Genomic DNA, 12,875 nt, shown 5'->3' with positions numbered 1-12,875 from the left:
CAAAAGCCACATTGTTTAGACACTGGAAGATGCACACGGCTCTGCCTGCTGCTCTCCCTTTGAAAAGGTCCTGTGTGTAAACCTACAAGGCTCTGTCAAGATCCTTTTATATGTTTACGTGTCCCAATGTGGTTGGAGCTCGAAAGAGTCACCGAGAGGGACACAGACTGCTGTGGAAAAGCTGTGGTGTTGAGCAGAGACAGGGCAAACTATGATACAAGCTAATGATTCAGTGTAACATTAAGCATTAGTAAAACGTGTTGCTCACCTTGGAGACCTGGCAGAGGTTTGAGTTCAACCAAACAGCAGCAAGCACTTATGACCTTTACCTTTTATAATCCGGCCAGTTCACTGTTGGCGTTCCTCCCTAATGATGCATCACTTCCAACTTATAACTGAAAAAAGACGCTGAAAAATGTCCATTCATCACTGCTGACTAATATTTATTCAACAAGCAGTGTTGTAAAAATACACAGAAGTCATACTTGTGTAAAGTATAGATATTGTGTTAAAGCATTACTTCTGTAAAAGTGAAAGTCAGCCGTCCAAAAAGTACTTAGAGGATCTGATTTTAAATGTACTTAAGTATCAACACTATCTTTACTCGGAGTTGGCACAAGTACACACATTCTTTACTCAAGTAGAAATACAGATACTTGTGTGAAAAACTGTTAAAGTAAAAGTACTGATTCTACTTCTTTGCTCATGTAAAAGTAAGAAAGTAAGTACAGGCTTTCCAGTCATCTAGTACCTCAAAATTGTACTGAAGTGCAGCACGTGTGTTAATGTACCTGGTTACATTTCATCAGTGTTAACTCACGACTGAGACTTGAACAAAGACGTTATTACAATAGAAAGTTGAAACTTCACAGCATGTGGACTTGAGTGTTTAGACAAGGGATGCTTTTTAAAACACTGAAGTATTTGAGTCCTAAAATAGATGAATGAGCTGCAAACAGTTTATTTTGAAAGCATGAAAGATGCATGCCTGTGCTCCAAAATAGACCTCTATACTTTTTGTACTGTGCTTTGATGAAGTCTGTTGACTGCCTCTTTGTTTTAAGTGTCTACTTTAGACTTTACCTGTCAGATCAGTTATTGAAACACAGTCTGCTCATCCTTCTTGTTTGTTTTAGAGCCTCGGGACATTTGCTTACCATAAAAGGATCAAAATCACTCCCAAAAAACGATTAATTTTCTCATTCATTATTAAAATGTTTGTTTTAAAAACAGTGCTTTGTCAATTTGGCCAACAGATCCCCCGGGGCTGCAGAGGCAACCGACCATGTAGCAACATCATGTTTATAAATAACGCCGTCCTTTTTCTGTCAGTTAGCCGTAGCACAGTGGAGATGGTGTGATGAATCAGGTGAAACCGAGAGAGCAGGTGGTGAGCCGTGGTGCCGCGGTTTCATTGTCTCAACTTGTTACACAACTGCCGGAGGGAAAGCCTGTCAGAGATTGACGCAAGAGAGGTTTGTTATGGTTTTGACAGACTGTGACTCGCTGTTTTTCACAGCTGTCCACCGGGGGGGTTTCCTTGTCAGAAGGAGCCATGGTGGATGACTCCAGCTCTGAGAATGATTTTAGATTGCTGGTTAGAGGCAGGATTAAAGAAAACCTGTTGATAGATAGACACTCCTCTGAGCTGGAGCAGGGGAGTGACTTTTATGATCAACCAGGGAAGTAGTTTAAGAAGTGTCACCTCATAAATGACGCAGGCTTATCTGGCTTCATTTACTGACATTTGGCAAACTACTGTGAAATCGGACAGATGATAGCAGGACTGAAACTAGCAGTTGATTGACAGTAAAAACTATTTTGATAATCAATTAATGTGTCGTTTATGTCTTTATCAAGTACAGATGCCGATACTTCTGAGTCTTGGGTATTTGCTGCCTTGTCTGTTTTACATAATCACAAATCAGATATTTTTGTATTTTTGGGCTGTTAGTCAGACAGCATGTGCACTTGAAGACATCATCTAGGGCTCTGGGAATATGTGGGTTTGGTCATGTGTTGATTAACCGAAAAAACAGCTGACGGATCTATCGATACTGAAAGTGATTGTAAGTTGCAGAATCATGACGCCCCTAAAAACAATGTTTTAAGGCAAAACACATGTCTTCCTTGTTTCCTGTCTCTAGTATTGCTCTCTAGCAAAGGCAGAAAATACACAAAATAATCATTTTAAAGCATGTTTATGTCGTCCACATGTAGTGCACACATATGTGGAGCTGTCTGTGTTTCTGTCTGTGCTCACTGTGATATTTCACCACGGAGGAGTCGCAGTGTTTGTCCCCTAGCTGCGTCTGCGTGTCCTGTCTATTCTTGATCACTGCGGCTCGTGCCCGGTGCTATGCAAGAGCGTCATTTAGCCTCTGACATGCTGGTGTTGATAATAACTGTGCATTCCCCAGGGCTGCTGTTTCACTGGCAGCGAGAGACGGGCCAGAGCTCTGCTGGGTACAGTTTCATTCCATTACCATGTTAGCACAGCACGATGCTTCACGGGGCTTCGCTCCATGAGGCACAGGCCTCAGGTCTGTTGTCAGGTTACAAGCATGCTTTGTTTATGTGTGTGTGTGTGTGTGTGTGTGTGTGTGTGTGTGTGTGCGCATTTCCTCTTTTATCTTCTTCTCAACCTGACTAGTCGGTTAAAATCTGACGTGGGGACTTCGCAACAGGCCAAAACTTGCAGCTTAGATCTTTTTTTAATCCTAGTCAGTTGGCTGTTGTCACTCCACTCTGGCACTTTCCTGTATGAGGTCCAATCCAAATATGATATTGAGTGTTTCTTAAGAGTTCCCGAGATCTAGAAAGTCCAGAGTTCAGAAAGTATTTTTAAATAGGACAAACAAAGATATTTATAAAGTGCCTGGTGTCAGAAACTGGTCTTGCCGTGTTTATTCATGTCAGTTTATTTTTATCTCCTCGTATCTGTTTCATCTTTGATCTGTTGTCAAGCTGGATAAAGAAACTTTCACTTCAAGGAGGTGACAGATGTGGTGACCTGAAGCGACTCTGCTGCGAGCTAACCTGGCAACAGTACACACTAAAATAAATTGCACTTGGCACGTTATTACTTCATCACAGCAACTCTATATGCTCATTGTATTGCACCACTGAAAAGGAGGTTACAACTATATTATAACTTAAGATACTTTACAGATTCAGATTATTCAGTGTTGATATGCTGTATCTTGTGATGTGTTAGGCCATTTTTAATGACCTGTCCTGTTTTTTTTAAAATAATTTTTAAAGACCAGGTAAAAAAAATTTGAATTTAACCTTTTTATCAAGGCACACAGCTAATGATTTTAGTGGGTTACGTCCTCGTCCCGTTTGGATGTTTTGTCATGCAGTGTTGCTCTCCATCGTGGACGGCTTGAGATGTAGCAGCAGTTGTAGCAGACGTAGATGGTCGTGACTGACATGTTGTCAACTCCAATAGATAGAAGCAGGGTCAGGACGGCTTTCCTGCACAGTGTACACACAACAGCATTCTTATATTTGTCAGAAACCCCCCCAAAAACTGCCATACCTTACAATTTCCTCTCCGTCAGCACTTATTTTCTCACACCACGCTCTTCTGTTGTTGTCAGTCACATGGCCATGATTGTGCACCGAACTACTCACCTAAATGATCATCTGTTTGCTAGGGATATGACCGGCTGTTTATGAGCCATGGCGTATTCGTTGCATTAAATGCATAGGCATGAAACTATCCAACACTTCATCAAACTATTTTCTAATAGCTATCGATGGCGCATCTGTTCCGATACGTACTGCTATTGTTTTATCGCCCTGCCCTATGATGTGTAACCAATCAGATAGCGTTGCGGGCGGGAAATTGACTGCGACGGCAGCAGTGACTGCTGACAGAGATGGCACCTCTTTAATTGAAATTTTACAGAGTAAGCGACGTGATCTGCAGCACATTGTCAAGTCTTCTGGATGAGCGTTGTTTGTTGATTGGACTGGATGTTCCTGGTAAAAGGTTACACTTCCTGGACACCACTCCCAGGCTGTTAGTTTGCAGAGAGGAGCGTGGGTTGAGAATCTGGTTGATTAATAAAATGCTCCCCTCCCGTACCTGAATATTGAATCAAGTCTGTGACCTCAGACGGATGGAGGATGGGAGGATGCAGGCCGACAGGGGTCACTGGGTCGGGTCAGACTGGGGTCACTGTGAGGCCACGCGCTGTCGATGGCACGACCACCAGCCATTGTCTTGATGATGTGAATGTTAGGAGGGCCAGCTAAATGTCAGGGGAGTAGTGTGTGTGTGTGTCTGTGCATGTGTGTGTGAGAGAGCTTTTATTTCCTTGTTGTGTGCATGTGCTTATATAACACGTCTGTGTTTATATTTGTGTTTGTCTAAAGGATTATCTATGTCTGTTTATGTCTCTTTGTCTCTGTATGTGTGTGTCTTGTATGTCTGAACCATGCATCTTTTGTGTGTGTGTGTGTGTTTAATATGTGTGTGTGCCTGTTGTCTCGAAGTTGATCTCTGCCCTATGGTTCCCCAGACAGTCTGGTTGTAATGGCAGATGATGTCATGGCATGAATCACAAACAGTGACACATGCTCGGGTATAATAACAAGCCCCACCCCCACCTCTCCACCACACACACACACACACACACACACACACACACACACACACACACACAAGCCACATTACCTGCAACCTGAGCCTGATGCAGCCCCGTATACACAGCCAGGAGAATAATCAATTGAATTAGAAATGTTAACCCTGTATTAACACCGTCCAGCCTCTATTATTACCTCCAACTTTTCTGCTCTTGTACCACCAGCATACACAGCAACACCTGATCCATGTGTGTGTGTTACAGACGAGATGTGCACGATTTTTTTTTTGTGTGTGTGTGTTACTACACAAAGCTCACTGCAAGCTGACCTGCAGCTCTTCGTTGCACAGAATCTGAACCACCTTTTTCACATTTTTGTGTGCATGTACCGGCTCCTTGGTACGTGAACGTGGCACCGACGAATTTGTGTCAGTTTCCACGACTAATACTTTTGATGATGTTGCAATTTTTTTCTGTAATAAAATCTTCTTTTGAGGTAAAATGTCTGTGGTGTGGAGATTTCGAGAAATGCTGCGGGTACTTTTCCACTTGAGCGTTCAGACTTTTTCCCTTCACTTTCACTTGTAAGCCACAGTCTGCTCCATTGTTTTCTGTCAGATCTCATTATCGCAACGTGCTGTGGCAGCGCATGTTACCGGGTTATGTTTAAGATACTGAGTGAGTATACAGTATGTGTTAGTTACATTATATTCACGTGATATAGGTCGTTTCATGAGCCAGGTCTCTATAGATTTGCACCAGTGCTGATGCTTTTAGATCGCTTGTTTTGTTTGATCATCGACCACACATCAAGACATTTCATTTGCAATCATATTGGTGCTGCAATGATTAGTCGATTAATTGATCACTAATTCAAAAGGAAATTGGTTGATTAGTTGCCAGCTATTTTGATAATTGATAACTGTCCAACATTTGCTGGTTTCAGCTTCTGAAATGTGAGGACTTGCTGCTTTTCTTTGTTATTTATGAAAGTAAATGAAGGGTTTTGGACTTTTTGTTGGACAAAAGAAGCAATTTGAAGATGTTACTTTGGGCTCTGAGAAATTGTGATGATGATTTTTCACAATTCTCTTGAATCGTGAAGATGATAGGCAGATTAATCGATAATGAAAACAATCGTTAGTCGCAGCCCTAATGAACTGAACAAACAAGACATAAGTACATTACCTGACACTGGTTAATTGTGATGGACATTTTTTATCTATTTTTAACATTTTATAGACTAAAAAATTAATAAACGAAAAGGGAAAATAATCTGCAGAATAATGGATAATATAAATAATCAAAAATTGCAGCCCTGCATGAAACTGAGTATTAATTTAACAAGTAATGTTTGTTAGGATAAAATGTAATCGATCCGATTAATTATTTAATTGTTTCAGGAATAGTTTAATGATGCTGCAGAGCCATTTTTCGAGGAGATCTTTGTTTAATTTAACTAACAGTAGCATGTAGTGCATTCATGGATTGGTTTTTGAGAAGCGAGTCTGCTCGGTGTGTGGTCTAATAGTTGCACTTTAGCCAGAAATGGATATACTCCTGTAGCTGTGAGGCGTTGTGGATAAAACACTGACCAGTTGGATTTTTTCCTGGTAGTTTTTCTCTGCTTGTGAATCCTGGTTTTCCCTCTCCTGGCCTTGGCTCTGCTCCAGCCTGTGTGTGTAGTATGAGCCTGCTCCTGCTGCTGCCTACTCGTACACGCACATCAATACCTCTCAGTCTGCCGCTATGATCTGCTCTCCCCGGGGGCTTCGCTCTGTGTGGGTAGAGAACAAGGCAGGAGGAGGTGGAGGAGAAAGGGAGAGTAAGTGAGCGAGTGAGCGTTGGGACTTCCTGTACACTAGTCTTTCCCCTTCTTAATGGAGCTGACCCATGAAACTGAACACCTTAACGTGACACAGGAAGGATGATCACGAAAGCGCACATGATCAGGATTCTGTTCATTTCAACATCTCTGAATTTGAATTTGAAAAATTGGATGCAGTGGATGGTTGTTGTCTTTGCTCGATTTGAATTGATAATCAAAGTAAAAGCTCATTTTTTCACGTATAGTGGATTATAACCTGGACATTTACACCAAATTCCTTGGTGTATCTGTTCTCTTGAGCATAATTGAGTTGGTGCACATTCAAGTAATAGTTCGAGATGTTTTGAGTTCACCTGACATCTAAGAAGGAAAAGTTGTTCTCATTCATTAGAAACTCGGTGCCTCTTCTGTCAGATGTTTTGGGTGTTTTTTTTTTAAATTCAGGAAATCCCCAGCTATTTTTCCACACCATTGCTTTCACTTTGCTCACACTTGCTTCAGTGTCCGCCGCCAACTATATTAGACCATGTTACATCCATCACCCATTAAGATCGAGTTTCAGTGGTACTGTAAATACACTGAGGCGCAGTCATACCTGCACATGGTCACGCTCTGCTTTCAGTCCTCAATTTAGACGCCGTCATCAAGCAGGACTGACAGATTCACTAGGAGCAGCTCGCTCATGTAATGTCTTTAAGTCCAATTAAGTAATCTCCGTGCTCCCCTCCCGTCAGTTACCGGCTCCAGATCAGAGCAGAATCTGAGGTGTCACTGGGTGGTTATTCCTCCAGAGGGTCTGGCTCTGCAGTCCACTCTCTCCTCACATACTGTGTGCTTAGTTAATTACGTGATTATCAGCTTTGTTGCAGATTAATCCAAATCCATAAGATATTCAGTTAAGTATGAATTAAATGTGTTTCAGCTCTACAGGCAGGAAAAAAATAAAGCTTTAGTTGTACGGTACCTATAGAGCGGTGTTACAGTGGCATGATTTGTACTTGAATTGACTTTCCATTATGTTTTTATTGAAATGACATTCAGAAATTGTGTATTTGTGTTGCTCCGTCTCCCATCCTGACATTGTTGGAGATAGACGACACTTGTTGGACGTGGGCCTCTCAGAAACGGGCCAACTATTCTGTGAATGGAGTCGAGGGAAACCCCCGTAGTTTCAGTGTGGTGACTCACAGCTCCTGGTGTCCTGTGGAATTTGGTCAAGTGCCTATTTGTGGTCAAGAGGATATATCTCATAAGCTACTTCTGCTTTGATATATTTTTTTTTTCCAAGTAAAGTTTATGCTTGTGGCTTATTTATAACTGTTAGGTCTTGTGAGTGTGCATCAAAACAGATATGACGTACAGAAACGTAAACGGGGCCAAGCTGTGGCTTCAGATTTTCCAGCTCTACTTGTTTTAAAAAGCATCTGAATGTAGTTAAGGAATCCAAAACCAATCGAGGAAAAAGAGGGGGGGGGTCTTTTATAATCCTCTTTCACCTTCCTCTTTTTTTTCTCCGGCTTTATCTCAAACAAATGAACTCAAACTTGAGACAGAGGGGACATCCTGCCTGTCGCTGCATCTCTGTTAAGTCAGAGAACAAGAATGCACGAAGCTTCGCTCTGCGTTGACCTTTTTAACTCTCCTCTCACATTCCTTAGTCCGGGGGCAATGTTTTGTCATCATAATGCCCCACTTTACTGTATGCCAGGGTAATTCCATCACTAGCATGTGAACAGGCCTGGCTTTTGTGAGTGCAGAGTAAACGTTAGGCTGTCTTTCTATCCACCTCTCTCCTCTCGTTCGCTCCCACAGCCTTTTTCTTCCTCCCCCTCTGAGTCTGCTTTGGGTGCTATAATAGTATCTCAACTGACAGCATTCCTGCAAGAGGGCACGGCCCGAATGACGACAACTTTTGGGAGGTTGGAGGTTGGAGGTTGGAGGGAGGTTGGGGGGTGTTCTTCTCTTTCCATTCGTAGACCTGGCGATGCCACACCTTCTCTGCTGTCTGCACCTAAAACCACACCTTCTGTCAGGCTGCCTCCACCTTCAGGAGTCCCACTACTGAGGAAGCCTGGATGAGTCAATAATTCAGCAGAAGAAACTTTTTTGAATGCATGGCTTTTGACAGATTTATTGTTTGGCAGTCTCTTGCAGGTTGATTTGAGACTGATTAATAATTGCCCGATGGAGGGTGGATTTACCTGCTGTGTGCCAGATTTTACACAAAGATGCTGTTGGATTTGTTCGCTGTTGTCGAAACTGACAAAGCTTGTTTACTTGCAGATCAAGTATTTCATATGGTTCATACGTTTTAGATCGGTTTCCTTAACGTCAGGCAATGTTTATTTTATGCACACCGCTTTAAAAAGTCCTCCTTGGTGATGCATTCAAGGACACATTAACCTACATCCAAGAGATTTTTGAGTGGGCTGCCAAAAGGTCTTGCATTTATGGCTGCAACTGACCTGAGTTGCAGGATGCTCTTTGAACCGCACTGCTTTATCGGTCTCTCATCTCTTTATGTTTGTCTGTCACATTCAGGTACAGAAGCAGGTCCATCCAAACCTGCAGGCGGAGGAGGATGCCCTGCAGCACATCGAGGAGCTGATCCTGCAGCTGCTCAACATGCTGTGTGTGGCTCAGCCTCGCTCTGTACAGGATGTAGAGGTAAGGCTTTCTATGTAGCATCTAAATATCAACTCATAATATGTTGTAAAATGACACGTGTGGAGGTTCAGATTCAGCTGAAACTGTCAGCAACTCCTGTTGTGAATTAGTACAGTTAAGAAACGTGCTGCCATCGTCATTCCACATAATAAATCAAATACTTCTGTGCGATGCAGCTTTCAATCATCTTAATGCTCCCAAATTTATCAAGTGTTAAGACAGTAATTTCCTTCTTTCCAGGAACGGGTCCAGAAAACCTTTCCCCACCCTATAGATAAGTGGGCGATTGCAGACGCCCAATCAGCTATCGAGAAACGCAAGAGGAGAAACCCTTTACTTCTCCCCGTGGACAAGATTCACCCACTGCTGAAGGTAAAGACTCCCGAGGAACTGTCTTCTTTATCCATTACATAAACCATACTCTTTACTCCAAAATGAGCTTTTTAAGAATGTAATTTAGTCTCACCAACGTGCGAAGGTTGAAAAGCATGTTTCAGTTAACAAGAGCCTGTGGCAGTGTTCACATTCTTATAAGACACAGTCAACACTGACGCAAGTTTCAGAAAGTTGCAGCAGTTCCTGGGAAATATTTATAAACCAATTTAGCTTGCTGGTTTGACAGTGCGGTTAAGACAAATTGAATTGCCCTGGACTGATAGTCGTCAGTGCAGGTTCAGACAGACTCAAAGAATGAACTGCTGATTGACTTGTGTGTAAAACTTAATCTGTTTTTATTCTGCTTTTTTCCCAACAGGAGGTTTTGGGCTATAAAGTAGACTACCACGTGTCCCTGTACATCGTGGCTGTGCTTGAATACATATCAGCAGACATACTGAAACTAGCGGGCAACTATGTCGGCAACATTCGGCACTATGAAATCAGCCAGCAGGACATCAAGGTGTCAATGTGCGCAGACAAGGTCAGTATTATATATTCTATACATCACCTAATTTGATAAACGCATTTGTGGATCATCATAAAAATCATTTCCACTGTCTGTTTCCAGGTGTTGATGGACATGTTTGACCAGGAGGAGGACATCGGCTTGATGTCTCAGTGCACAGAGGAGCCGTCGTCCTCCGGGGAGCTCACGTACGACGACCTGGTGAGGCTTGAAATCGCAGAGGAGAGGCAGTACCTGCGTGAGCTCGACCTCATCATCAAAGTGTTCCGCCATCACTTCCAGTCCAACCCCAAAATCTTCACGCCTCAGGTGAGGAAGACTCTCACAGTTAATAAAAAAAACTGTCAAAATGATCATTTCAACGACGACTTACAGCAAGGAACTTTTTACTTTTTACAGCTGCTCTCAGTAGGATGTGTGTATCACAAGACCAGGAAAACACTTCATTATAAACTATGACTGTCACGTATTAAACAAGCTTAAAATAATAGAAGCGTCATTGTGTTATTATAAGATTAAGAATAGAGTTATCAAGAAAATCAATAAACGCTTGTAAAAATGACTCCCCAACAGAGTTACTTGCCTGAAGGTGCCGGTTAATGAAAGGTATAAAGCTGAATACAGTAGCTGTGGCCGGCTCTCTCTAAATCCAGCTTATAAACAAACAGTCAAGTTTCCAACTGACTTCTGTAAACCTAATTATAAAGTCATTTCACACAAATCCAGCGTAAGAACATTTAGAGATTACAACTCTGTAATCGGCTAACTGGTAATCAGCATCAGCGAGCACTTTGAAACACATTTCACTGTGTTGATTTATGTCTTTAAACCTGAAGAAAAGACAGCTCGACTGTTGTATTTTTCTTCTTTTCCTGTAAGTAATTTGAGTTTTGAGTATTGCTCAGTTAAGGTTTAACCAATCCCAAGTTGCTCTCAAATCATCTTAGATTAAAGAACGTCTCTTTTCTGATGAATGACCGGACACTCAAAGCAATCGTCCTGTATGTGGAAGGACACATACTTGAGCCAGTCTTTTCCTGATAAAGCAAGCTCAGGAGCTCAAAACTATTTTGTACCATCTCCAGGGGCACCACCCATGCTCTCTGACCTCCAGTAAACAGTCCAGTAAATAGACATTTGTGTCTATCACAGAGGGCTACCGAAAGAAACAAATTGCTAATTAAGTTGTGTCCATTATGGCAATTAAGTGCTCGAAAAAATAAAGAAAAAGTATGGGTCGGGGTAAGGAAACGACAGTGGGTCTCAGGGTTGAGAAGTGAATGGAAAGTTGAGTTTAATGGGTCGCTGTGGCTTTGCATATTTTGGGTTGGGTAATTTGTGGTATGATTTGGGTGAGGAGGATAAACCTTTGTGAGGCCCAGTGGAATGCAGAACATGTAATTATGTTGAGACAGGAACAACATCTGCAGCCCTCGCAAAAATAACCTCAATTATGTCTGTTGAAACACAGCGTAATCTGAAATTACGTGGGAGATGTCAAGAAAGTGTGACAGTCAAATAATGACAGGACCGGGCTTCTATTCAGACTTTAGCAGTCAGTAATCACTCTGTGCTATTTTTGGGTTCTCATCTGCTTGACTAATGATTTCCTCAGGCAAAATGAGCATGTTGTTGTTTGGAGCTCATTCTCACCGCTCTTTTTTGGCATTTATTTATCCAAGGGAGGTAGACCAAGAATGGGAGCTCTTTCAGCACCACCCTGCTACTGTACACACTCGTGTGCTTGAACAACTTCATTGTGTTTACAGGCAGTTAAGTAACCTGGTCATTGTTGTATTTTTGTGGTAAGATGATTTCTTAAAAGTCCTTGAAAGAAAAACTTGTCTTTTATCAGTGTTAGGTTTTTAAAGTCTGGCTCTCTGCCCCCACTTCCTTCCCCCAGAGAAAACTAAGACAGCTGTACTTGTACATTGTTTAAAATAATTGTCAATTAAAAGTTTGCAGAATTAGCTTTTAGCTGTTCCTGTTTGCAATGCACCGCCATGGATGTACCAACGACTATCACTGGATTACTTGTGATACTGTAGAAAACCTAAAAACTAGAAAATTCTCAAGCAAGTTCTTGAGTTCAGGTTTCAGGATTCACTCCAGCCAAGCCCACCTTTCCAACCTTAAAGCATCTTGCCTCATGTTGTCTCGTTATGCAGGATGTGGAGGTGATCTTCAGTAACATCCTGGACATCCACGAGCTGACGATGAAGTTGCTCGGTCTGATCGAGGACGCCGTGGAGATGACGGCCGATGGCAGCCCTCATCCGCTGGTGGGCAGCTGCTTTGAAGATCTAGCAGAGGTATGAAGCTCTTCTGACGTGAATACCGTAAAACTCGCCACTTAAGATGTGTGCTGACAAATGTATCTCACCCTCCACTTATCAGAGTACGATTGCCTCAATTGACAAGTGTGCAAAATGCATGGACATTTTGTTTCAATGGCATTTTCTCTCTTTTTACGAGATAATCTTTAATGCTAACTGTTAGCTAATAGCAAACTACAATGTGTAAAATTTTTGTTAATTTATCTTATTCATGTAATACAAATTAACAGCAGCAGCCTGTAAACTACACGGTTTATAATGGTACTTCTTTAAATACAAGCTAGCTATTGTTTATTGTCATATTAGCTTGTATCTGACTTTCTGCACGTGTCTGAACATCCTTTATTCTCTCCATGTCTACAGGAGCAGGCGTTTGACCCCTACGAGACCATGTCTCAGGATATCCTCAGTAAGGATTTCCACGAGCACTTCAACAACCTGATGGCACGGCCGACCGCCGGCGGCTACTTCCAGGTAAGATGTTCAAATCGCCCTCAGAAGTGCTAATTGGTCTCAAATCATCTGGGATACTGAAAAGTGAAAAA

At 42.1% G+C, this 12,875-nt stretch overlaps 1 protein-coding gene across 1 annotated transcript in view; it reads left to right on the top strand.

Moving 5' to 3' along the window:
• The window catches only part of sos2 (son of sevenless homolog 2), a 28,972-nt gene that overhangs the window by 2,070 nt on the left and 14,027 nt on the right, over positions 1-12,875 (top strand). The window contains 6 exon segments of the mRNA XM_084380699.1: positions 8,965-9,090; positions 9,331-9,462; positions 9,845-10,009; positions 10,097-10,303; positions 12,163-12,306; positions 12,694-12,804. Of these exon segments, the coding sequence (XP_084236825.1) occupies positions 8,965-9,090; positions 9,331-9,462; positions 9,845-10,009; positions 10,097-10,303; positions 12,163-12,306; positions 12,694-12,804 (885 nt within the window).

The sequence above is a fragment of the Pagrus pagrus genome, assembly GCF_965226575.1.
Source record: "Pagrus pagrus genome assembly, chromosome: 18".
NCBI lineage: Eukaryota > Metazoa > Chordata > Actinopteri > Spariformes > Sparidae > Pagrus > Pagrus pagrus.
This window is presented reverse-complemented; position numbering and strand designations above follow the sequence as displayed.